This window comes from Pleurodeles waltl, chromosome 9, assembly GCF_031143425.1.
Source record: "Pleurodeles waltl isolate 20211129_DDA chromosome 9, aPleWal1.hap1.20221129, whole genome shotgun sequence".
Taxonomy (NCBI): domain Eukaryota; kingdom Metazoa; phylum Chordata; class Amphibia; order Caudata; family Salamandridae; genus Pleurodeles; species Pleurodeles waltl.
Window position 1 is genome coordinate 937,858,798 of NC_090448.1, and position 27,944 is coordinate 937,886,741.

Below are 27,944 nucleotides of genomic sequence, written 5' to 3' on the forward strand. Positions count from 1 at the left end.
GGCGGTGCTTCCGTCATTCGCGACCCTGGCGGTCAAAGACCGCCAGGGTCAGAATGACCCCCTAAATGTTGAATTAATAGCGCTCTGAGACTAGACTGTTCTGCCTCAGCTATCTTTAATGGCTACTATTGGGTTGTTCGAGAACTGTGGTCGGATAAGCCAAGCAAGTAGTCTGCCTAATCTGTCTTTTGCTGCATGGGCTTTATTTCAATGATCCCTATAAGCCACCAGAATGTTTTCTAGAAGCCGTGCATATTTCTCTTTGATTTCCTTCCATGTAACTCCTAGTGCTATTAGCTATAGATTCCTGCATTAATCCGAAATGAGATTTTTCCACTCTGTGCGGGTCTCTTTAACTCCTGACAGGCATCTGCTGTTGGCTTGAGATTCACCCCCTAATGACAATTTCTAAGGCCTCCCACTCGGTCAATGAGAGTAGGTTGAGCCTGTAATAATATCTAAGTAACATTAGAATGCCCCCTCTATGGGTCTCACAAAAGCAACCATCTTCCAGCCGAACAGGCTCAAGCTACCATGTGGGGATCAGAGTGGGAGCCTTCCCCAGTTTCTGATGCATTGTGGTCAGAGAACGTCTTACCTAAGTAGGAGGCAGTAGTGCATGTGATTTGGTCTAACCCAACATCGAGGTCACGGGGAGCAGAATAGAATGAAAATTGTCACTGCAGTCAATGCCCTAGTGCATTGTCATTGTGTAGAATTGTGGACTATGGTAAAGGTGGATATGATCAATCCAATCATACATCTCATATATTATTATAGTCTTCTCTTAGAGTCCATGAGATTGCCACCCAAGTCACCAGATAGCTAGTAAGGAAGGAAATAAATGCCGGATGATCAGTGTTGGAAGTGTAAATATTGTCAAAATAAGAGGGAGCCCATATACATTACCCGTTACAACGTCGATCCTGCCTTCTTGGTCAGTGATCTCAACCACACTGGAAACCCTGGGACGAACGTATAAGGGGCCCCCCCAGCATAGGTTGAATAAATAATGGAAAATACTTGCCTTCTTCCTCTACACTGCAGTCGAGTGCTCTCAGTTAGGTTAACTTTTTGGAATCATGCATAGTGAATATTATGCACATGAAACATGGAGTGTATGGAATATTGTTTACTAGAGGGGTCACTTACCCCAGATGTTCCAGGTCATTATTGTCCATGTTTTAAGAACAACCACAAGAACTAAGACATACAAAAGATAATACCCATGTCAAGCCTGCTTTCTAGGTAAAGTACCAACATGAGAAGGTGCCACTTTTTTTTCTAATATTCAAACATATCTTAATTGGTGCGCTCAACTGTTACTCCATAAACCAATACCAAACTCCCAGTCCAGGACAAATCATATATATATAGCTGTCCCAACAACTTGAAGAAAAATATGAAAATGGAACAGAACATATTGTAGGATAATGTGGTTATCATGGGGTGACTAGGCGAATGGTGGGGAGAAATTCTGGATGAACCAGAGAGTGCAGCTTTAGCTGTCTTAAACTGAGCAAATTAATTAAGTTGGCATGATCTAAAATTGAGGGCCCCCAGGCTAGTCTAACTTCATGGTGAACAAACAAAAAGGGTAGAGGCGATGTGCCCTGGCAGGTGAAGCATTATCGGCCTTAGTATTGCAGGACAGAGCCATGGGCCTCATGTATGAAGAATGAAATAGGTAACAGGGGTTGCAAATTGCACACCCACTTTTACCCAATGCATTTTCATTTTGCAAACCGATCTATGCATTATTAGGTAGGTCACAAAAATACTGAGTCATACATGGCCACACTTTGACCTAACTCATGAGACCCAATATGATTGGCTACAATCACAGGCATGATGGCCTGCTGGGGTCGGCAGAACACCATGTCTGTGATTGCTTTTAAATAATGCAAACTTTATTCTTAGATGCATCTCATTTTCCTAACAAAAAGACAAGATGCATTTAAAAAACAGAAAATGAAACACTTAATAATGTTTTCTTTCCGTTCACAAAAGGGAAGGAGTCCCTTGTGGACTCATTCCTGTTAGCAAATAGGTTATCACCTTGAGTTGGTGGTAAAATATTAATGTTTTGGTACTGGATTTGAGTCACAAAGCATTAAAGCATCCTAGAAGGTTTCGGAATTTGGAAGGAAAGGCCTTTGAATGCATCCCAAGTCTTTTCTTCAAGGTTTGGAACTCAAACAAGGTTCACATGAAAAATGTCAGAAATTCACCAATATAATACATATTTAGAACACAATTAAGAAACATTTAAAAAATATAAAAACTCTTACACAAAACATCTCATTGGGTGGGAGAAACAATAGTTGACAGGTTTGGTTTCAGTTTGAACATTATGGGGGTTATTCTAACTTTGGAGGAGGTGTTAATCTATCCCAAAAGTGACGGAAAAGTGACGGATTTACCACCAGCCGTATTACGAGTCCATTATATCCTATGGAACTCGTAATACGGCTGGTGGTATATCCGTCACTTTACCGTCACTTTTGGGACGGATTAACACTCCTCCAAAGTTAGAATAACCCCCTATGTTTTAAAAGCAAAGGCCATAAAATGTTTTAACATCCTACAAGCAATGCTGGGCAGACAAATAGAACATGATTGAAATTCTGTACACTATGATTACAACGCTTACACATATTGTCCTTCTTCACTGACTTTGCCCAATTGACGATTAATGATTTTAAAGGAAGAATGTTCTTGTGCAACAGTGACCAAAACCATCTAATACCATGCTTGATATTCCAGATCAGCTATTTCTATGGTTTTCTCATGACCCAAGAGGCAGACATCACATTAAATTTCCTCTTTTTACACAATATTCAAAATCTAGTCCAAAACTCAAATTAAAGGAGAAAGGCTTAAGATGATTTTTTAACAGTAAATCAAACCAGGTTTTTGTTTTAGTTCAAAGAGATTTAATGCATACATAAAATTCCAATAAAATGCACACAAAGACTCTTCAGCAACCGGTATCACTATCGAACCACTGCCGCTAGGCAGTATTTAATCCATATTCCAACCTTAGTGCTTATAATCCCCTAAGGAGTTAAAATTACAGAGTTTCCTCAATGGTTGAAATTCCATTTTATTTCAAAACTCTCACTTTGCAACATCAATTGTTTTGTATGGCATACAGAAAAGTTGATGGACTTTTTGCTCTATAAACAGAAAGAAGGTGAATGAAATGCTGACGTCCGACCACTTTTTGAAATGCCCTTATTAGCCCATTGGCTTGCAAACAGGCCTTAATAATACTGTGAGATATATGTTCATTATCATTCAGACTACTGATCACAATTTTCCCAGGATATGAGTATGACTTTACCATTTTCTGTTTCGCCTAATCAACTTACCAACAATATTTTATTTGTTTTTAGATTTTGTTCCCCTTCAAGATCAAAACTTTTACAAACCTTTACTTTCAGAAAATGCAAATCAACAAGATCAAGTACATCAATGTCATCTGCATAAAACGAACACGGCAGATGACGGCGCACAATTTTCGTGGTCGGAATGTATAGAGAGAATAATATGGGGGCACCCTGTTTCAATCCATCTTTCATTAAATATACGGATCATAGACCTTGGTCTCCCATCAAGAGAACCTGACACCAGGTTGAAAATGCAATGCAATGATTAGACGTAGAAAAGTGTTTGCAATACCTAATCTCTGTAGTTTTTTCCACAGGGCTGGTCAATCAACTCTATTGAAAGCTGTGGAAAAATCACAGGAACTCTTCACAGAGTAGGAGTCCCAATATGAAAATTTTGCACAATTCGTGGAAGTGCAACTATGTTACTCAATGTGCCATGTATTTTTAAACCTTGCTTCTTCTACGGAAATAGGGGTAGCTCTACAACTGAGTACAAAGAACTTATCAAACTCAAAATCCCTAAATTACCAGATTTCCTGGATGCAGATGATATCATCTTCCAAGCTATTTAAAAAAACTACTTTTTTCCGTGCTACTCAGCTGACCAGCTGTATTCCACAAATCACTTTTAAACTATTACTAACTACTCTTGTTGTTTGCAAAGAGTACCTGCTATCCAGTTCAATCTTTCTGCTTAATCCTTACTATCAGTGTAGGTCAATTCATCTATTGTATCTAACAAAACATCTGTCTGCAATACGGTGGAAACTTTACCTTTCTTTCCCTGGAAGTTTTGGAATTACATCAATCCCCCTGCAAAGAAAATAGTCACAATTTAATAACATCAAATGTTGTCACTATTCAGGAATTAAATACAAATCAAACTTGAATTTAAGATTTTCAATATATGAATGTCACTACTTCGCCCCATCTTCAAACCTTTAATATTCGAAAAACAATTTAAGAAAAAGGATTTTTTAAATCTTACTTTTTGGTCAAAAATAGCTACAAAACCCAAAGTAGATATTACAATCAAAGTATGAGTATAGCCAGCATTCCCTATCTTTTCGAGTCTGTGCACAGTATTATCTACCTGATGTAAGAAAGTGTTTAGACATGCAGGTTAAAGCTTCCATTGTTTGTGCCTTGTGAAGAAATAACATTTCCTTACTTTGCTAGGTTGTACACGCTCTTTGTCAATTGGATATCAGGAAAAGGCCCTGGCCTGCGAATTAAGGCTGCCCTTACTACTATACGTACTTGTGCTGGGGTTGGTGCTTCTATGCAATCCATCAAACTCACAAGCAACCCAAGCAGATAGCAGCTCCAAGGCACACCCCTCACCCCCACCCTGAGAATTTATGTCCTCTCCTTGTAACAAAGAAGGCAGGGTTTCTTCTTGTTTCCTTTCTGGAACAAGCTCCTCTGTCGCCTGGAAACAGAGCTTTCCTGGCATTGTTTTTTCAGAATTATACACTGCTTCTTCATTTTTTTGCAAATTGTGTTTTTTCAGTTTTTCCCTTCCTTAGCCGGCGATCCTTTAGAATTGCCTGATTTCTGCCCTTTGATGTTCTCTATTCTCTTAAAGATTGGGAACAGAGTGCCCTTTGGGCAAGTGACCGATACTGATGGGTCTGATTGAGAAACCTTCAAACAGGGAAGATCAAATTGATTGTTTAGCTAACAGTCCTGTATGATTTCACTCTTATTATTTTGTCTCTTGTATTTTCTCAGCGAGGTATACCAGCCTCAGAACCAAAGTCTCTACACTTGGCTGAGAGAACTGGGTCTGATCTTTAAGATAAGAGCCAGATGAGCCTGTTGGGTCACCCACTCTGTGACAGATTGGAAAATCATGTTTCTTGCAATGTCCAGCCATTCTTGGCCTACCAACCTTTTAAGAATAGCCAAGAGGCAATCTTGAACGAGATCTGAATTAGATATGTGAAAATAGAGAATAGAGGACAAAATCCTTTCCAGACTTTTAGGGATTCACAGTATTGAACCAAGGTCCCAGGTACATTAAAAATACATTTAAATGTAGCTGGCAATCCGGCGTAGCTGATGTTTTTGAAGCTAGAGATGGTTTACTGCTTGCTACTACAAGGATTCCCTATAGTTTTCTGTAACACGGGGGTGCAGTCAATGGGACTACACTTGACTGTGCTCCCACTCTTTATATCAGATCAAAGTCCACATCTGGTAGTGTGAGTTGCCATTATGTAAAACAGAGGCCTCATCATTGTCAAGCGACAGAGAGCAATTATATTACAGCAGCTCGATATCATTGGTAACTTCGGAATGTTCCACCAGTAATTTTGGATCCAAATTTTCCTGCTCCAAGAACTGCCACCCGCTATTATCTGTCATAGCTTCACTTTGAAAGGAAGTAAATATGAGATTAAGGACCTTCATGGTGTTCAAGTTTATAGATTTATTTCGGAGCAGATTACATTTTTTGTTCGTAAATGCTCTTGTTGGTATCACTCTTCCTGAACAAAGTTTCCAAACGGTAATTCTAATTTTCACTATGTTGACTGCTCAGCAGGGAACAAATTGAATTGACAAACAGTCTCAAACCACATCCATTCCAAGCAATCCAGAAGCAGGAAATAATATGATCCAATGCTGGTCCCAGCCAGCAAAGGAACTCGGATGACTGCCAATATAGTCATATATGATTCAGGCTTCTCTCCCCCCTGCCATAGAGTAAACACTTAAAAGCCCATGCTCAGTTCAGAAAGCCACTTCGAGATTTAATTGGATTTAGAGAGAGTCATGGGCTAGTAAGAGATATCATGTATTCCCGATATCAGGAACAATAGGAACGAGGTAGGTGGGCCATGGACATCACATTCACATGATGCACAGGCGCACAGGTCCACCCACCTATAGGTGCTAGAAGTAGGGGTGCTGGGGTTGCTGCAGCACCCCTAGAAATAACCATCCTGGAGTTCAGAAGGTGAATGAGCAATAAAGATGCCTTTTGAGTTTGTGTTTATCTTGTCATATATGTTGGCCGTTCAAAGACAAAAGTCAAATATCAGGCTCTCTTCTCACAAATTACTGCTTATTTGGTAACTGTAGTGTACTTTTTTTTTCTCTGACTGCAAAGTGAGAGGAGTTTGTAGCAGTCTAGGTGACTGTCCTGCTGGGGTACAGAAAATGAAAGAAAAGGCTATAGGATGTCTGTTTTTCTAACAAACAACAACATTTAAATATTGGTCAATGAACTATACATATATTTGAAATAATAGCAGCAATAGAAGCGCACAAATGAAGCAATACTTTCTGTAATTCTGAAGTATGATGGAAACAAAGATTTTAATAGGATCAAAACAAATCAAGACACTTTACTTGGTGATGCACAAATGATAAATATTCACTGAAATCCGATTTCCAAACATGTTTGTTTTTGTGCTCTATATTTGTACCAGTAAAACTGCATGTCTATGCAAATTTTGTAGCCACTGTAACTGAAAATATGCTGTTTATAAAGGACACTGTGCTGTCTCACCAGTGCTCAAAAATGGCTCACCAGCTGCAGACCACATCCCTACCATTCCCATGCTGAATTGAAATGGAACATGTGCTACACTTGTGTTTTTCTATGGTGCTTGGAGTTTTCACAATCACCTTGACTTCAACGATATAACATTAATGGCATCTCCCTTACTATGAAAATTGTTTCAGCACCACAAAACGTGTGCCCCTCTCCCAATTTCCAGGGACGGCTTCAACAATCATTACAATGCTCTCCTCTGCTCACCAGGCTGGAGAGTTTTGTTTTGTCCTCAGAGTGGGACGCAAAGCATATTTAGAGGGCTTCTGACATCACGCCACTGCACCACTGGAGCACAGCTACCTCTCCTTGATTTTATCCTTGAATTTTGCCTGCTACACGTTACTCGATCCCTCTTTTGTGGGTGTGTGAAAATAAAATCTAGTTGCCGCAAATCTTACACCTTATACAGGAACAATGAGGAGAGCCCACAACCTTGGAGTGCAAGCCACACCAGACCTTTCCACACTAACACCAGAGGCTCAACCCTTTGTCCCCAAGCCTAACACCTGAATCCCATTGCTCATGTATAATGGAGCAAAATTTCCCGGGTGGCACGTTGAGACAGGTTCTACAGGTCTCACTACTATGCTGCTCAAACAATACATGCGCTCCTCACTGGCCCAACCTCTCTGCTCCGCTGATTGGTGTATCATAGCGAATGCTGCTCACTGCTTGTCCATTCACTCATTCACTCACACCCCGCTTTCAACTCAACTCAGCTCTTCTTGTCTAACTCCTCCAGCCCTTAAAATGCCTCTTCCAAATAGAGATTCCTTAATGTTTCTTAAACCCATTTAACAATTTGGAAAATCTTTTCTGAATCATTAAATAGGTTTAGTACATTTAAAAAAGGATTCAGGCGGTCACAAACTGTCAGGTTTATCAAATCAGTGGGTTTGCAACCGTTAAAACACTTTGTACATGCCCCATATATCTAAATTGTCGCATATTACTCAGCCCATCACAGACCTCACTGGTATGTCACAGAGGGATTCAAGTAACTCTGCAAAAAAAAACGTTATGGCAAATGTTAAAGTCATCTGAAGTTTGGGGGTCATCACTGGCAAGGGGAATGACCTACCTGAGCCAGACACCTCTAGGAATTTTGCATCTGATGCAGAGCACGTTGAGTCTTCAATAGATCTAATTTTTGTGGCAGTTTTTAGTGCAGCTGCAATTTTCAGAATGGCACATCTTTCCTCCTGTGCCACTGATGCTAGGGGCATAGTTTTCAGTGTGGTGTGCCATTTCTGGTCTATTCTGTCACCCCTCTGGCATTCACGGACACAGCACTCACAAGATAGGTGGTCAGATCGCTCCATGTTGCCATTGGACTGTTGTTGCACCCAGTTTCAAGCATCATAAGGGTTAGTGAAAGAATGGGCTTGCTGGTTGTCAATGATTTTGAGCTTTGCAGGGAGGATGAGGGCTCACTTGAATCCTACCTCTTGCAGTTTCTTCCGACACACATAAAGCACACTCATTGATGTGGCTCTGTCACCATGTAATTGGTAAAAATCATTGTGTCATTGTGTTAGCAGTTTCAAAAGAGTAGGAGCCCTTTGCCCCATCAGCTTGAAGGAGCATGTTATGATTTCCATAGTTTAGAAGCTTGGTAACAATAGGCCAGGGTGTGGTTCTGGGTTAAGGTTTGCAATTGCAGGCAAGAACCCGATGAGGTCGCCCAACCAATAAAGTAGGGGATGAGGCCAGGGGGAGGCCTCATTTATTGAGGCAGGTTTTGATGAACTCCATCATGTTAGGGCTTTCACAATTCTCTGGGTAGCCTACAATTCATAAGTTATTCCATCTGTTCCATCCTTATACATCCTCATTCCTCCCCTTAAGAAATCAAGCAAAATCAGTGCACTCTTGCATCAGCCAAGACATATCTGCTGCCTCTCGGAGCAGCTCTTGAAACAAACCTTCATTGTATTTCACCCTCTCTCTCTCCATTTGCCTTTCTCCTCTCTCAACAGTCTCTAGTCCATTGGCACTGTGCCAATTTTAATCTTTTTGGCAGACTTTGAGCCATGATCTTATGGTTGCTCAGTACTTGTGCATTAGTCACACATCCATCACCATGGCCATTGAGGGCTTAATTTTAACATCTGACACTGCCTTATGTGCACGTTTGATTCTACCCATGTGAGCTGCAGAGAGGTTAAGATTCCGCTTTCGGCAGTAAGAAGAAAACCAGGATCACTGCCAGCAGGGCTAATAGACAGATCAGATAACTGCAAGCAGGCATTGTTTGTGAAGCATTATATCACAGATCGCAGTCAGTCTTTGACCATGAGCAAACCAGTTGCACATCAAATCCTCTGATGCCAGGGCTTTGAAACGTAAATTGAGTAGTCTCAGAGGGAAGCTTTGTGAAATGGGTAGGGTGAGTGCTATTGGCCCACCACACACACTTATGTCTTGCATGCCAGTGATTCATTGTAATATTGCTGACACAAGAAGCAGTGAGCTGAAGTCCTCACCCACCCGCAATGAAGTGCACTCAGAACAAGATGGAATCCCCTGGTCCTGTAGTGAGGGTTATGTGAGCATGAAGGAAAGAGGCAATAAGAAGGAAGGTAAAGGCATTAATCTCCAGCAAATGCCAACAGTGTCCCAGGAGTATTTTCATGTGAAAGAATGTGTCTCCAATCCTCCTACCTCGGAATAGTGTGAGGTCCTATCTGGCCTCCTCCCTGACACCTTCTGAGTTCCCAGTTAGCGAGGGGGCCAGAATAGTGTGCTCTACACCAAAGAACCAAAATAAATCCGGCCCCTGTGGCTTAACAGTTGGAACCACTCACCTCTCCCGGACGTAGTTAAGAAAGGCCGGTGGTATGAACTGGGCCCCACTACTTCTAAGTAGCAGTGATCCAGGGCCTTTCGAGCCGGTGCTGGGCCATCTCCTCCCATCACTCACCATGCTGTTGGTCACAACTCTGTTCTTTTTCTGTCAAAAGTGCCCGGATCCTCCATAGCTAACTCCAAGAGGACCACCCTTGATCTGACCACATGAGTAGAGAGCTGGATTGGAATCTTATCTTCTAAGATTACACAGAATGCAGACGGTGCAGCAAAGATAGTATACATCTGCCATCTTTAATGCCTGGCCACTCCCCAGTCCTCATCGGTGCTTCTGCCAGTCTTCTGGTGGGTCTCGCATGTAGCCCCACCTCTCTTCCCAGTCCCTTTGCAAGAGCCAATAGTCGGGAAGTCAGTTCAGGCAAGCATGGAGGTCATAGGTCAGGTCGGGGTACTCATACTGGATGACATAATTGTACCATCTTCTTACAGTACTGTGCTCACATTACCACTTTCAGCAACTACAGAGACAGCCACATCATTTCAACCCTCTGTGAAATCATTCTCCAACATGGTTTTCTTCATGTTTGTCAATGGTGCAACCAGTGTGAGAGGAATACATTTACTACAACATATACATAGGCTCTTGGTGATGGTTGAGATCTGCCTCACAGAGAACACATTTGTGTGTAATAATCAGCACTACAGACAGATACAGAAAACAGCCACTGACACCTGCTTTGCCCCCAGCCACCCCAAATTGTTCATGTACTGTTGGGATGACAGGTCTGGACAGAACCTGTGGGGCAATATGTTCAGAACATAGTAGTCTTGATGAGATACATATGTAATATTTTTTCAGATTTGGAAAGGGTCAGAAACAGACCTTAGAATGTTGGTGAAAATCCTGAACCATAACAACTTAAATTTGAAACTAACAGTGAATTATGGTCAAAAGCCATTTGTACTTTCAGACCATAAACTATGTATTCAGGATCATAAAATTAAGATAACACTTTACAGAAAGGAAACAGTTGGCAACTACATATTGCACTCACATAGCAGTCATCCACCATCATTCAGTTCAGCCGTTCCTTATGGTGAGTTTGTAACAGCAAAAGGGAAATGTTCGTTTCTGACTGTACATGGTGAAATGATCTCTAGATTTAAGAGACAAGGATATTCTAACAAGAAATGCAGTAGAAAGAATAGATCAGAAATCAAGAAAGGAGATTATTTTAGGAGACAGCAATGCTCCAATATCGCAACAATCCAATTAATTATACCTCACAGGTACACAAAGTCTTTAAGATACTTTCCAAACACTGGGAATTATTGAGATATTAAACAACATTATAGGATATAGTGGGCCAAAACCTTCAATAGCACATAGAAAAAGTCCCTCATTGAAGGGCAAACTTGTACCCAGTCACTTACAGAGCATTCCAAAATAAATTTGCATGATGTTTAAATTTAGCCTTTCCCTTGTGGACACTGCACAGCATGCAAATTTAGTACTTTGATGATGACATTTTCTGATTCCAGTACTGGACTCAAGTATTTGATCAAGAAATATAAAACCTGCAATACTGAGTTTACGATTTACGGGACTGCATGCCCATGTCCTACACTGTTTATTGGGAGTACTTCTTCACAGTTGTTAGACCTGACAGCCTAAGAGTGGTCATCCCCAAAATGTTGCCTGCCTCCCTCCACTTTTCTGACACTGTTTTTGCTGGTTTTAGGACTCTGTGCAATTTACCACTGCTAACCAGTACTAAAGTGCATATGCTCTCTCCCTTCAACACAGTAACATTGGTTCATCCCCAACTGGCATATTTGATCTACTTAAAAGTCCCTAGTAAAGTGCACTACATGTGCCCAGGGCCTGTTAACTAAATGTTACTACTGGGCCTGCAGCACTGATTGTGCCACCCACCTAAGTAGCCCCTTAACCATGTCTCAGGCCTGCCATTGCAAGGTCTATGTGTGCAGTTTCACTGCCACTTCGACTAGGCATTTAAAAGTACTTGCCAAGCATTAAATACACCTTTTTCTACATATACGTCACCCCTAAGGTGGGCCTTAGGTACCCATAGGGTAAGGTGCAATATAGGTAAAAGGCAAAACATGTACCTATGTGTTTTGTATGTCCTGGTAGTGAAAATACCCTAAATTCATTTCCACTGCTGTGAGGCCTGCTCATTTCATAGGATAGCATTAGGACTGTTGCATTAGGACTGCCCTCATCTACTTTTTGAGTGGTGGATTCTGATCTGATCTGAAAGGGGTAACCAGGTCATATTTAGTATGGGCAGAATGGTAATAGACAATCCTGCTTATTGGTGAGGTTGGATTTTATATTGCTACTTTAGAAATGCCACTTTTTGAAAGTGAACATTTCTCTGCACTTAAAAACCATCTGTGTCTCCAATCAACGTCTGGGCTGGGCTGGTTGACAGCTCCCTTGTGCATTTCACCCAGACAATTACAAACACAGAACACTCAGTCACACCTGCACACATCTGCATATTGAATGGGTTTTCCTGGGCTGGAAGGGTGGAGGGTCTGACACTTACATTACAAAGGATAGTGGCCTGCCCTCACACAATGGACTGCCAAACCCCCTACTGGGATCCTAGTAGATAGGATTGCACTGAAAGGGGAACTTGTGCACTTCAAAACCACTCTTTGAAGCCTTCCCCACTTCAAAGGCATTTTGGGGTATACAAACTGGGTCTCTGACCCACCAACTCAGACACTTGTGGACCTACACCTGCAACCTGTTAAGAGGAACTGCCTGGCTGCCCAAAGGACTCATCTGGACTGCTTTGCTGAGAAGGACTGCTGCCCTGCTGTTGCCCTGCTGCCCTGCTGCCCTGCTGCCCTGCTGCCCTCTGACTGTCCTGAGAAGGACTCTGCCTTCCCCAAAAGTGCTCTCCTAGGGCCTGTATTGAGCTTGCCTCCTGTTCTGGGGTCTCAGGGACTGCTAGCTTTTTGCTAGTAGACCAACTTCAGCAACTTTGGAACGACTTCAACGACGCCAGTGATGCCGCAGCCTGCTCCCGCACCATGGACCTCACTACACGACTCCACCCTGCAACGCAAGTCCAACGTCACAGGGACTCCCCTGACGTCACCTAGGGTCATCGCGACACCGCAAAGTCGACACATCACGTCCTGACGGACTGGAACCAGTGACCTCGCCGGGTCACAAGGATTGACGCATCACAGATGGCTACGCATCATCTCCTCTTGAGCCCAGACGGAGCCGACGCTGCACTTCCACCTTCTTCGTAGAGATAAACCGAAGCCATCCTCCATATCGACACAGTAAGGGACTGACACCACACCGACTCCACCAACGTCTCTTTCCAACTCCATACGGCGGCCTTGTTCTTCATTTTCCAGAGGTACTGTACCTGGGGAGCCGTGCGACTCCGTAACCAGCACTGCTTTAGTTGGATTTAATTTTTTTAAATTCATAACTCTGCTTGTGTACATTGGATTTTCATCATTTTGACTTTATTGTATTCAGATAAATATTATCTATTTTTTCTAAACCTGTGTGGGGTATTTTTGTGGTGTTTTTATTGTGATACTGTATGATTTATTGCACAGATACTTTACACATTGCCTTCTAAGTTAAGTCTGACTGCTCAGTGCTAAGCTACTAGAGGGTGGGCACAGGATAATTTGGATTGTGTGTGACTTACCCTGACTAGGATTGTGGTCCCTACTTGGACAAGGGTGTATACTCTGCCAACTAGAGACCCCAGTCTCTAACAACAGTCAAAAGGAGAATCCTTAAACATATCAGGGCTATCATCCACAAGGACTAATCGAACTTTGGGATTCTGCAGATTGGAATCACAACTCATAATTGATTTGATAGTATTGACCAGCTAGCGATGAACTAAGATGAAGAAGTTGTAATTAAAGAATAATGGCTCAACTGTGAATATGTTGTTACTCAGCTGATTCTTTTTAATTGTAGGCTGCTAATAGACAGACCTCTTAAATATTCACTTATATACTGCACTATTTTGTTAGGTTACAAAAGGTTTCGTAACTGTTTTCATATTTTCAGAGGAAGGTGGATAGATATTGAAGAACAAATTCAAAATATCAACATTTGATTTTCTAATCTGGGTATAATATTGAGATATATTGGAAAGAAGGGCTGTGGCTGGTTAAGTGACTATCAGATCTGGAATATCATCTCTGGATGAGAAAAGCAGTGAACAGTAAATTGTTGATTAACTGGGTGGTCAGTCAGCATGATTTGAAGGAATAAGCCACAAGGGCAATTGGATCTCTTGTAAACTATTTACAGTGTGACTTGAGATGAACAATTGAACATATACCTCATTATTGACTAGAATAATGTTCATCAATTTTATTTTCTATAGTTAACTTTCTTTTATTTCATGAAGTCTTCTTCTCTCACTTCGCACTCATGTTATGATTTGTTTTTGCTCGTGGGCACTGTTCTCAAAAGATGATGATTATCTTATTCTAAATATTGCAAAGTGACATTGTTTCTTTCTTAAATGTAATTTCTGAAATTATGCTTTGATATATAATCATGCAGTACACCCCAATCAATCCTACGCCAATCCACCCCACACAATCCACCCCAATTCAATCCACCCTGCTTCACCTCACCCCACACCAATTCACCCCAATCCAATCCACTCCATCCATTCACCATCCCTAAATCCAGTACACCCCACACCAATCTAATCCACTCTAGATCAATCTAATCCACACTAGACCAACCCAATCTACCCCTCAATCCATCCCATTCCAATTCAACCCACTCCACCCCACTTTAATCCACTCACTCCAATCATCCAACTCCAATCCACCCAACTCCAATTTTCCCAATCCACCCCAATCCAATAACCCCAGTCCAATCTGACCCACTCTAATCTGCTCCAATCCAATGTGACCCACTCCAATCCAACCGACCACATCTCCACCACTCCAATCCGCCCCAATCCAATTCACCACACTCCAACCCAATCTAATCCACCCCAATCAATCCAGACTTCCCCACACCAATACAGTCCACCCCATGCCGATCCAACACCACCCTACTCCGCTCAATCCACTCTACTTCCCAATTCACTCCACTCCAGTCCACCCAGCTCCAATTTTCCTAATCCACCCCAATCCAATAACCCCAGTCCAATCTGACCTACTCTAATCTGCTCCAATCCAATCGGCCACATCTCCCCCACTCCAATCCGCCCCAATCCAATTCGCCACACTCCAATCCAATCTAATCCACCCCAATCAATCCAGACTTCCCCACACCAACACAGTCCACCCCATGCCAATCCAATGCCACCCTACTCCGCTCAATCCACCCTACTTCCCAATTCACTCCACTCCAATCCAGCCCAATCCAATCTATCCTAATCCAATCCATTCCATGTCACCCCAATCTAATACACCCCACTCAACCCTAATCCATCCACATCCTACCCAATCCACCACAATCCACCCCATTCCAATTCAATCCACCCCAATCCAATCCACCACACTGCAATCCAATCCACATCACTCCAAACTCCAATCCATCCTATGTATTGGTTGCTGTTTCTTCAAGCGCACTTCCACTTAGCCCCCAGGTTGTAGCCACCTTCTGGGATCTCCTGCCTATTATCATGATTTTAGTTTTGTATTGTTGATTTGCATCCCGTTCTCAAGGGAGTAGTCTTCCGTGGCTTTCAGGAGACGTTGCATGCCTTCCCTTGTTCTGTTGAGCAGCACAGCGTCATCTGCATTTAGCAGGTTTGACAGTTGCCTCTTCCCTAATCGTGGTACATGGGAGTTGACTGAAGATAGCACTGTTGAAAAGTCTGCAATGAAGAGATTGAATAACATGGGGACCAAGACACAGCCCTGTTTTAGGCCTCTTGTCATCTGGATCTTCCTGGATAAATTTAATCCATTGCCCAGTTTTATCCTGGTGCTGGTTCTCAATAGCTTTCAACAGTTGCTGTGCGATTGGCCAGCATTTAAGTTTCTCCCCAAGTCTGTTTCTATTGATGCTGTCAAAGGCTGCTCTGAATTCAATGAAGCAAAGATAGAGTGGGAGCTTTGCGGCCATTGAGGAGTCTGATATGAGAGATAATGCCATGATGTTGGTGTCCATGCCTGAGTTACTGGTAAACACTGTTTGTTTTGGGGGGATTATTGATTCTTGACCAGCTCAGTCGACCAGATGTTCAAGGAGAACACTGGCGTAGTACTTAGCTTTGTGCGATCAGTCGGTAATTGCTGGGATCCAACTTGTCGCCACCTTTGTGTATTGGAGAGATTATGGATCCCCTCCAGGATTCCAGGATTGGTTTGCCAGCTAGGGCATGATTGAAGAGGGGGGACATGACTTTGGCCCACTTGGGCAGATCCAATTTATAGATGGCCTGAAGAACTTCGTTTGGACCGGGGGCACCTGTCTTTCTCCCTCTATTATCCATTGGATACCTTCCCGGGAGATGGCGAGTTCCCTGTCCACATTATTGGAGCTACGGGTGGCTGGGTTGTCGAGGTAGGTTGGCCTTCCTAGGCCTCGGATGGTAGCATGATCCGCAACGTCTTTGGTTTGCTGGAAATAGAGTTTCAAAAAGGGTGCCCAATCCTCCTCCGAGATGTTTGAGTCCAAGACTGGGCCTTGTGGGTTTTTCAGGGCATTTACAGTACTCCAGAATTTGCTGGCATTTCTGTGTTTAATGTCCCAGAGGAGTTTGGCCCAAAATGAATCCATATGTAGCCTCCTGGTTTCCCATGCCACCTGTTTCAGTTTTCCTTTTACTTGTATCAATTTAGTGAAGTGGCATTCTTGATCGGAAAACCAGCAGACCAACCGGAGTGCTTGATTAACTTTCATCTTTAGCTGTTTCAAACTATGCGAGGTGTAGGACTTCTTTGTGACTCGTGGGGTTTGGCACTGCAACATTTCTGGCAAATTGCTGGGTGCATGAGTGAATAAAAGCCTCCCATTTGCCTTTAGTTGACCCTTCTCTTCTTTGAGAGACTTTTAAGTGCTTGTCAGCTTCCTCAGTCAGGGAAGCTAAAGAAGTAGCTGCCAATTTGATTCTTTTCAGCTGGCTCAGGTGTTCGGTGCCGGCAGGTTCCATGTTGGTCATGTGTAAGGCTTGGGGTCAAAGAGAAAACCACTTACTGTGGTTGGTGATCACTTTTGGACCTTAGACCCAGTTTGACAGAAGAGACCATTTGCACCAGCGATAGGGAGACCCAGGCGAAATCCATTAGTGAGTTTCCATTTGTGGCATGGAAAGATACGTATTGGGGCGATGTCTTCGCTGAATCAGCCATTTAGTGCTCTGAGCCCTAAGTGCTCAAGAGAACCGACTAAAGCTGTTCCTATGTTGCTTCGTTTTGCCATTTTAATCAGTGCTTGTTCCTGAATAGGCCACTCGTGTTCCAGGGCATTGATGGCCTCCTTAACTTCTGACCCTCCTAACAGGTTCATGTTGAATTCCCCTGTTACTAGTAGTGGAAGGAGTGGGCCAGCCACTTGAGTTATGTGGTCCACAAGCCAGTTTGACATTTCCTCTTGATTTTTCCATCTCTGAGGCATATATATGTTGGCTAGGATCAGCCCTTGTTCCTTACTTCTGTGTTGATAGGTCAGGTACACAGTGAGATATTTGTTGGTGTTTGAAGAGAGCATCTTGCAGCTGGCCTTTAGAGCAGTTGACAAATACACCCCCAGGCCCCCATTTCCATGGCTGAATTTGCCTTCCTTAATTGTGGGAAGGAGGGTATGAGAATAGCGCGGGATGGGGATTGGTTCCAGGGCTCAAGTTTCTTGTACAGCGATGACAAGAAGCCTTGAAGATAGTTGAGTGTGTCAGGATCTTGCAGTTTGTCCTTTAGGCCATGAATGTTCCAGGAGCAGAGCTTTAAATGGTGACTGTCAAGAGCCTCCTTACCCCCTGGGGTGGAGCTTCAGTTTGTAGCTTGTGTCTGGTTGAGGATATGGGCTACCCACCACCAATCATCTCTTGTTGCTGTTCTTCTGTTTCAGCACGCAGTGTGTGGACTGGGCACACCCTGTGGTGTTGGGGTCTCGTCCCAAGGGCAGACCTCTTACACCCCAAAGGACCATGCGGGGAGCCACAGATTACCTCCTTTTGTCATCCAATGCACTTTTTCGTGGCCTGAGAGGCCACCCTTCCAGGGTGATTCCCCATTTCTTGAAGTGTTTGCTTTCCTTGAGAACAACCCCAGCCATGGTATCGGACTGCCAGGTGATTTTGGTTGATACATTGGCTTTCCCTGGCCCTTGCTCTATGAATTGTATGGGTTCAATATGTCTGAAGTGATGTAGGCGAGTCCCGGAATCTGCCCTAGGAGTTTTTGAATTTTTCCCCGGTTGAGGATGTCCATATTCCCAAGTTATCGGTATTCTGGGTGGAGTAGAATTGTGCAGCACTGTCCCTCCCCTGGGGTGTGCTCAATGGGGCGGTCTATTATGTTGGAATTAATACCCTCTGTGAGTGAGGACAGCATGGTGTAAAATTTGTCGGAGGTTCCATTGGAGCCAGATCTGGTCATTCCCCTAACCAGAGATGAAGTTTCTGGCTGAAGAACAGTTACGGGCCACCTCACATCTTCGTTTGAGGAGATCTGTTCTGGCTCCTGTGCCTGTGCTGTCCCTGCGTGGGTGGGGTAAGCATGTGTACTCCTCTCTGAGGTGTGGGGCCTTGCATCCCCATCACCTCTTGGCTGTCGCTGGATGTCCACTGCCTTATTGATTGGACTCCCTAAGCTGGGATGCCCTGCCACTTATTTTCAGGTACTGAGCCCCCTCTGGCTGGTGTTGGGGTGGCCTTTCCTTGGCTTCGGTAGCCTCAGAGTTGCTCATCTTCTCCCAGGGATCCTTGAACTCAGTTTGGTTTACTGTGGGTGCCTCTGTTTCATGCTCTGCTAGGTGAGCTGCCGCCGCTGGGCAGCTTCATTGTTGGTCAGTGGGGTGTTGCTCCCAGTGTTGCATCCATGGGCTGTCTGTTTAGATGTCAGGTAGGTTTGAAGCAATGCGGTTCTGGGGTAGTCTTTGTTGTGTGATATCTGCTTCTGAGTCCTTTTGGACTTGGCTTTTTTCCCTGATGGCCTGGCTGGTGTGTTGTGTTGCCAGTGCTCTTTATGCCTACGGTTGGCTCAGTTTTCAGGCTGCTCGATGATGCCTTTCTCCCCTCCTTGGTGGTTTTTGGGTTTTCCTCAGAGGGGAGGGGTCCTGACCATTTGAAACTGCTTCTCCAGGTGGAGTGCTCTTGATTTCAGACTCACTGTCGTATTTGTCACTGTGTGCAGTGTTGAGCCCTCCCTGTGGTTGCGTGGTAGTATGTGCTCCCTTCTTGTCTTTCAGCTCTTTTATTACCCTCCCTAATACGGCTTGATCTGTCTAAAGTTGCAGAGCAGCAGCATCTTGGAGCGAAGTCTTTTGTAACTTCTTGAGCCCTCTGGATGAGGCTCTTGAGGTCGTTGATGCACTTATCTATACCAGCCACAAAGGTTGCTACTGAGCTCAAGATCTCCACTCGTACATCCATCTTAGCTGAGTGACAGCTGAGTGCATCAGCCATTGACTGAATGGTCCTAAGCAGTGCTGGGCAGGTGCTATCTTCCACCCACCCGGGTGCTGTCGGGGGGGGGGGTCCACCACAGTTTTGGTGATGGGCCGGGATACAGGGTTCTTGATGTGCAGTCAAGCACACCTTTTCTTTTTCTGACAAGAATGAGGTGAGTCGCTCATTCCATTCTTCCTGTGATAGGTCATCGAAGTCAACCCCTGTGTTGGGATCAGCTTCAGCCTCGCGGTGCTCCACCTTGTTGAACTCTTTGCCGCCCTCTCTGTGGAAAATGCCAGTTGTACCCCAATTTGCTTGTTCTGTTCATGTACTAAGGGTTTTCTCACACTTGTCGTATTCTGCTAGTACTCTGTCTTTCCTAGACTGGTGTATTGGTGGTTTGGGCTTGGTCCCCCTGCCTGGGGTCTGGGTAAGGCCCCATTGTTTTGCACTTCTGACATGGCGGTTCTTTCTGGTATCTCTCCTTTTTTTGCCACCCTTATTTCATTGCCCATGTCCTTATTTCGTTTTTCCATGCACAGTTATTTGAGAGTTGCTTGTGTCACTTATGTTGGTCCTGCCTGGAGTGGCTTTGATGCTGAGTTTATATAGGGCGGTTGTTGTTGTAGCTGTAGTGCCAATTATCGTGCCACTAAGTATTGGCTCCGGTTCCTGTAGCGCTCTTGACTGCCTGCAGGCCCTGTCCTGTGGAACGCCAAGATTATCGTTAGGAATCAGAGATAGAACTTGCTGCTTGACTCCGATTATCAACGGAGGTGTCAGTAGGACAGGGAGACCAGTGGCCGGGTGAGAGGAGAAATAAATGGCAGCTCCACTGTCTTTCAGAAATTGGAAATTTGTTGTTATACTGGCCAGTGATTGCTGCCCCTGCTGCAGGACCCATCTGACCCATACGGGTGCCTGTTGGCTGGATGTCTGTTGGCTGAATATCCACCAGGGGGGATCGCTGTGGCATGTCCTCTTTTTCTTACTGGGCAGCGCCGCCTCCCCAACCTCATTGCCTTTGGTGTTCTTACATCTGTAGCGACATTGGTGACATTGATACATGCAGGTTCGGCTTGCTTGGGAGGGGAGGTGGGCCTAGGCGAGTGGGGCTCATCAAGCACCCTGCAAGCTGCATTCAGTGCTGCCCGAGCTGCTTCCACAGGGTGCTGGGGCACACACTCGTAGCAGTTTCTGAAGCTGCCCCACTCGTCAAGGCACACAGGTTTCAGGCTCCAGAGCAGTTACAGTGCGATTGTCAGGTGATTTGCGGGTCAGATGTTACAGGAGTAAGCAGAAGGAGCAGAAAGAAGCAGCCGGGAGTTGGAATTAATCTTCCCTTGGAACCTTCAATGATGTCTCGGTCTTTTGGTGGTCTTTTGGTGGTCTTTGCAGCATGGCACAGGTGGCACAGGTGGCACAGGTGGCCTGCCCCTGGCCTATTTCGCCCGACCCTCCAGCCCGGCCTAGCCCTGAGGCCCGACCTCTGACTGGCTTGCATTTGCCGAAGGTCTGACCGGGAGTTAGCTGAGCTCCCCTGGGTTGTCAGTGGGTGATGCCAGGTTAATGGGTTGCTGGATTCCTTCTGGCTTCCCTCTGCAGGCCCCACATGGCCCCACCAGCCACCAGCCCCACCAGCCCCATGCCCACCTTTCTTCCTGCACCCTGTCACGCCACCCCTCCTTGCCTTCAGCAGGCTGGAGGGGGCAAGGAACTGGTGGACATGAGGGCACAGGGGCGCAAGGGTGCGTGGGAAGCAGGGAGGTGCAAGGAGGCACCGAAGCCTGCCCCTGCACTAGAACCAGTGGCACCGGTAGGCACTCAGGCATTCAGGCACACGCACGGCAGGAGACTAACCAGGCTGGGGGACAAGGCAGGGGGATCAGGTCTGGCCCTGAATCGGGGGCTGAATCAGGACCAGATGGGCATGTGCCATGTGGCCGGTAAAGGAGCAGGAGTGACGGGCTGAGAACAGCCGGAAGCAACAGGTGACTGGTGGCAGGCAGCAGGCAGCAGCCAGCAAGCGTTCAAGTTGTGCTGCAGCTGTTTCGAGCCCTCTGCTCCTCCCAACTCACCAAGCTCCTTGACTCCGGCTCACCCCCAGCTCCGGATCACCCCCAGCTCTGTCTCCCACTCACTGGCTCCCCGGCCAGCTCTCACCTCTCTCCCCTCTCTCCCCTCGCTCTTTTGCGGCTGCAGCAACCATACTTCCGCTTCCGCTTCCGGTTCCAATCAAATCCAGCCACTCTACTCCAAACCAAACCACTTACTCCAACCCAATGCACCCAATCTATTCCACCCCTACCCAATCCACTCCACTTCACTCCACTCTACTTCATTCCAATCCAAACCACTACACTTCAGTCCAAAACACCCCACTCTAATCCACCACACACCAATCCATTCCAACTCAGTTCAATCCGCCCCACCCCAATCCACCCTACTCCAATCCACTCTAATCCACACCACTCTATGACACTCCACTCTATGACACTTGTACTTGACGACACTCTGCCACTGAACCACGGAACTCTACTCCTGCCGACTCCACTCTACAAAACTCTACTCTTCCTACTCCAATCTACTCCAACGAATCCACACTACCGCACTCTACTCCCCCCACTCCAGTCTATGCCACCCAAAGCCACTAGTTTGCAGCCATGTTGAACAGCAAACACACTGCTGTACAACATGGCTAAAACACATTGCCAAAGTCATGCCTCTTGCATAGGCAAGACCCATTGGCTTTGCCATTGCTTGTCTATATATGGCATGTATTGGTTAAAGTGGAATCATGTGATCAAGGTTGAGTAAGTCGAAATGTGTCATGTCCCTGTAATCTGGATAAATCGAAATAAATGAATTGCAACCCTGGAGTGGCTTGTTTACGTCCTTACATTCTTATTGGAATTGGAGCACACACAGACACACACATTATATTCACTTTAAAAAAAAAGATCCAAAGGTTACAGGGACGTTATAGTTAGGTTCTGAATTTACTCCCACAAAACTATAGAAATTCAGCAGTTATAGTTAGAGTCATTTCAAGTAACTATAATTCTCTCCCCACCATTAACAGTTTTTTCTTCAATAGCTTGACTGCTAATGTTTCATTGATATTTTTGTTGACATTATAAAAGTTGTCATGAGTGCTGTAATATCTGGGATAATTAAAAGTGCATGTCGAAGGTGAAAGTTATAGTTACCTTAGGGCACGAGTCATAGTTACTTGAAATAACTCTAATTATAACTTGAATTTCTATGGTTTTGTCCGAGTAAATTCAGAACCTAACTATAACATTCCTGTGACCTTTGTTTTTTTAAGTGCATTTCTATGTTTTTTTAATTCTTTTTTCTAACTATAACATCCTTGTAACCTTTGTTTTTTTCAATGAATTTCTATGTTTTTTTAATGTAAAGTAATTTGAATTACTATAGGTTGCTTCAACCACGGTCTTCAGCCGTGGGTGATAGGGCCATAACCACCCAACCCTGTGCTGCGCCATGACCAGCCTTCAGCAGTGTGCAGTGGGGATTGCCTGCAGGGACTGTCTCTCTGGGTGTGAGAATAGGTGTGAGAGGGAGTCTCTGGGTGTAAGAGTGTCTCTGTGAGTGGGTGTGCCAATGTCTGTGTGGGTCTGTGAGTGGGTATGTGAGAGTGAGTGGGTCTGTGAGTGGGTGCATGCATGTCTGGGAGGGTCTCCTGGGGGGTGTGTGAATATCTGAGCGATCTGTGAGTGGGTGCATGAGTGTCTAAGTGGGTCTGAGAGTCAGTGCATGAGTGTCTGAGTGGGTCTGTGAGTGGGTGTGTGAGTCTCTGAGTGGGTCTGTGAGTGGGTGCATGAGTTTCTGAATGAGTGTCTTAGTGCATCTGTGAGTGGGTGTGTAAGTGTCTATGTGGGTGTGTCAGCAGCTGTGTGAGTGATTCAGCAACAAAGGAATCTCACCTTTCCTTTTATCCAAGAAGAGTCTACAGTTTTGCACAAAATAGCTGCCCAAGTGGAGTTCTTTCTGCCTCCTTGAGTAATTGTCCCGTACCTATTCTACACAACAATTGTGTAATGGAGCACAGGGAAATGTCACCAGTTACCTTGTGTGCATTTTGGCAATATAATTGTTCCAGTGCATCTTTATCTAGAAATATGTGATAACATGAATCCTCCTGGAGAGAGACCAACAAGACTACAAAGGCAATAATCTCCATCAAACCAGGGTCCTTCCTGTTATCTATATGGCGTAAGTGATTCTTTGTTTTCTGGCAATGTCCTCACATCCCTCTGCATCAAGAACGCGCCACCAATCAGTGTCAAATGCACTGGGGGGCCCTTTTGATAAGCTGTCCATCATCCTGGTAAAAGGCGGTAAGACCTTTGCATACTACTAAGGTGGAGGGTGCGGGTCCAAGCAGCTGAGCTTCCAGGTGATTTGCACATTTGCATACTCCTAGCAATTTAAAGGAAGACCCATGGACTCTGCTCTCATCAGGAATGGACAAGAAAGAACCCACTTGTCACAGTCACAATCAGATTGCGCCCAATACATCAACAGTGAGTTCACCACCACAAAGGATTTCCGATAGCTTTTGATATGGAATCGCTGAGTAAACACACTTGCTTTGCCTTCACCAAGTCCAGGAATTACAATCATTTCTCCTTTACAATTGATGAATCTTCACGGAATTTCCCCCAAAAAATATAATGCTCCCTTTAGCTGCTGTCTGGAAAGTTTCAGGGTGATCCGTCAAGTGGGGCCGAGAAAAAGGTGGTGTCCCAATATGCATTTTTCCAATGCATTTTCCCATAGGAATTTTGAACATGACTACATCCTGAAGCGCAGGACGGAATTGCACCAAATTTGGCAGAAAGGTAGTTCTTGGTCCAGAAAGAGCCCTTTTTGTTATTTGGTGTACATCTGTTAAGTAGTTTTTGAAATAATAAACAAACACCAAATTTGTATATAGAGGGACGCGAAGGCTCTGCAAACCTTCCCGATCTCATGCTGAGATCAGATTGGCTGGCAACACTTCAACAAGGAAGTGTTGGCAGCCATCTTGGGACTCGGCTTGAGTAATAAGAAAAGGGCCCAGGGTAGGGACACCTTGACCCCTTAGCTGTGGTGCTAGGGTCCCAGAAGGACCGTCCCATGGCAAAAAAGTCCTTTTCAAAAACCTTTTGCTTGCAAATTCAAGTTGGGGTAATGAATCGACTACAAACATTTGTTTTTAAAAACAAGCGCAGTCTCCTGCGCATGTTTTAATAAAGCCCGCAGTGGGCCAGGTCCCGGGGACATGTCAAAATGGGGTGCATGGGGCCCCCCTCCTGGGCTTATTCATGCTCTGGGCCCGCCACCTCCCTGGTGCTTTACTTCAATATTATGAAGGGGACCGCACATCACCCGCCCCCGGGTACCACCACCTCCCCGGGGCAAAGTGTGAAAAATTATTAGAAGTGGTCCTGGGGACCCCCTGCAGCCCCAGGACCACCACCTCCCCAGGCCAAAGTGAGTAAAATAAACAGGAGGGCTCCTGCGGATCCCCTGCAGCCCTGGGGAGAAAAGAGTGAATCGGGGGGACGGGCCGGCACAGCTCTCGTCATCCCCAGGGACTGCCACATAAATAAAAGAATTCAGGGGGTCCATTGCATTCCCGGACCCAAGGGACCCCCACTTCCCCAGGGAAAATGCAATATTGGAAGGGGGCCCCCCTTGTTTAGCCATAGATGGCGCTTGGGAACACCATCCCCCAGGGCCGGGTTCCTGCTATCTCCTGGGGAAGGAGGGCCACAGGGCCAAGCCTTATAACTTTTTGTTGGGAGTTGAGGGGGGCCACATGGCCCCCTCCCCGGGGATCCCATCCCCCATGGCCCAGCCTTAAAAGAAAATTGGGGAGTAAATATATCTCGAGCCCTCCCCATGCACTGCTAATTACTTCAGATATTACAGCACTCTGTGGGGTCGAGTAAAAGGGAATGCAAAAAAGGGCATTTCCCATGTTGATTCTCATAAGAGTTTTGAACACGACTACCCTAAGCTCTGGACGAAATTACACAAAGTTTGGCAGAAGGCTTGATTTTGTTCCACAGATCGTGCCTTTTGTTATTTGGTGTAAATTTGTTCTGTAGATATTAAAGGGAAAAGAAATGTGCTTGCCTGGGTTGAATCTAAGCACATATCTCATGGTGAGATCTGATTGGCTGTCAGTACTTCAAACAGAAAGTCATGGCAGCCATCTTGATACCAATATACATAATAGTGCCCCATTGAAATGCATTTCAGTGAATGGCAAGTTTTGAGCGTCACAAAAGGAGAATGTATAAAGGGTGGTAATACATTTTTGTTACAATCTAAACCATTTGTTGATGGTACCATGCTAATTTTAGGAATTGTGGTGTGTTCTAAGGTGATTTTCCCCTTGATTTCATGAGTCATGATTTACCCATAGAGGTTGTGGAAAATGCTCCAAAAGATGAAATGAGAGCATATCTTCTGTACATTCACACTATCTTTTTCAACCTTATGAGAACGAAGTCTGACATTCTCAGTAAAACATGTACTTCCAACCTCCCAGGGTGTTCTAAGGAACAACTAGAAAGCTAACAGTCTTACTTATGACAAAGGTGGGGCACACCTGAACCAATCTAAATTGAATCAAAATGGTAAAAAGTAAAACATTCAGTTTAGAAACGAATAAAATGAGTGGGTTAATTTTGTCATACAAATTATGGTTAGTGCTGTAGAAAGAAAAATTAGCACATGTTTTAAGTGAGTTCTCAAATATCTTTCTCTTCTATTTAATTAAAACATTCTGACATCTGGACTGAAACATGCACTTTCAACACCAGCAGCACACTGACAGTTAAAGTTAACTCCCTAGTGATCAGCAACTTACAGTATTCTAGTGAGCAACTAGAGTGCTAACATTCTTAATTTATGTCAAAGGTGTGACACATCTGAATGCTATCTCAGTGGAATCTAAGTGGAAATCTGAAAGCATTTTCTACTGAGGATATTGCAGTAAATAAGGAATTTAAGGAACGAGGTCCTGTGTCCAACCTCCCCTCCCTCCTCCTTAATTGTGATAGGAATCTTACTTAGCATTAGAAAAGCTCTAGAAATTGATTGTAAAAACAAAAGTTTACAGGTACGTTAAAGTTAGGAAATATAATTTTTTTTTAAATTAGCAATTCAATAAAAAAAAGGTTACAGGAACATTATAGTTAGGTTCAGATTTTGCATGCACAAAACCATAGACATTCAGCTGTAATAATTAGAGTTATTTCAAGTAACAATAACTCGTGCCATAGGGTAATTGTAACTTGCACCCTCGCCATTGCACTGCTAATTACCCTACCTATTACATCACTCATGACATCACTTATAATATCACTCAAACATTTGCAGTAAATTTATTGATGAGAAAACTATGCGTGGCAAGGGCGTGAGTTATAGTTACATTAGGGCACGAGTTATAGTTACTTGAAATAACTCTAACACCTGAATTTCTATGACTCTGTGTGTATAAAATCTGAACCTAATGATAACTTTTTTAATGGAAAATATATATATATATCCATTACAAGGGTACACCTCAATAGTTTTGCAGGGACTTGCAAGTTAGGGACCTGTCTCCCCAGATGGTATTTTGGTTTAATATGGGCCTCACTCCTCTTCTCCCGTGGAGCAGCTGAATCTCTGCCAGAGCCAAGGATGGAAGGTAGTGTCACTGCCTTGCTTCTGATTCCAGATAGCAGCTGAGAGCTTGATGAATCATACATGGAGCCAGATTCCTGTCACGTATGTGAAAGGCTCACTCGAATAGAGTATATGGCTAATGGGCCACTGGTAGGTGCTGAAACTTGGCAGCTGAAAGGTTTGCACTGCTAACTTGGGGGAGAAGGTGTGTTCTGCTAAATGTTGCTTGGTGTTTCCAAGCGCACACTCTACTTTCTCTTTCAGCCCTCTCATTAGGTAAATAAGAGCATTTTAGGATTTCTTGCAGTACAGTTCACTCTTTATCAAGCTAGTCTATCAATAGTTACTGTCAGCTGAGTCTTAAAAGCAGCAGCCCCTTAATAAATATTCCATCCTCTCCCATAAAGTCTAAAGTCCGTCTGGGAAGCCTGAACTGACTCCTAGGGGAGGGAGGCTAACAGAATTACCCGCCAATAGCAGCTCTCCCTTTTGGCACAGAAGCACATTCTTCCCCTGTCATCCTCGAGGGAGGAGCCAGGCCTCGAACCGTTCCCATAAACTCCCGGGGTTGGGCAGATGTACACAGGAAGGACAGCTGTAAATATTTATACCTTGCTGCCGGACCTTGCGTAGGACGCTCGACTTGCCTTTTCCTGTGGTTTATCAAGCACTGCACAGGAGAACTACTTTCAGATGATGTCAGACTGCGAAGGACCGGCCGTGGGTAAGTGCCAAATTTATATTTATCACTGTCCCTTGGACTACAGTGCGGTGTCATGTTGCAAATTAATGTACTTGGACTTTAAGCGATGGGTCGATTGGGTATTCATATCAGACCAGGTCAGTTAGATCTGTGACCACGGAAGGTCTTACACTATA

General features: G+C 44.5%; 1 protein-coding gene and 1 long non-coding RNA gene across 3 annotated transcripts in view; one reads left to right on the top strand and one right to left on the bottom strand.

Annotated features, from left to right (window-relative positions):
• Positions 1 to 27,944, bottom strand: part of LOC138260130 (uncharacterized) — a 234,893-nt gene that overhangs the window by 17,493 nt on the left and 189,456 nt on the right. Inside the window, exon 4 of the long non-coding RNA XR_011198811.1 lies at positions 4,170 to 4,208. This is a non-coding gene — a long non-coding RNA (uncharacterized lncRNA). The remainder of the gene's footprint in view (positions 1 to 4,169; positions 4,209 to 27,944) is intronic.
• Positions 27,609 to 27,944, top strand: part of EML1 (EMAP like 1) — a 752,203-nt gene continuing 751,867 nt past the window's right edge. Inside the window, exon 1 of one of the 2 annotated variants that reach the window (XM_069208309.1) lies at positions 27,609 to 27,789. In XM_069208309.1, coding sequence (XP_069064410.1) covers positions 27,759 to 27,789 — 31 coding nt within the window. In that variant the 5' untranslated portion in view covers positions 27,609 to 27,758. The remainder of the gene's footprint in view (positions 27,790 to 27,944) is intronic. The other variant, XM_069208311.1, reaches the window with a different exon arrangement.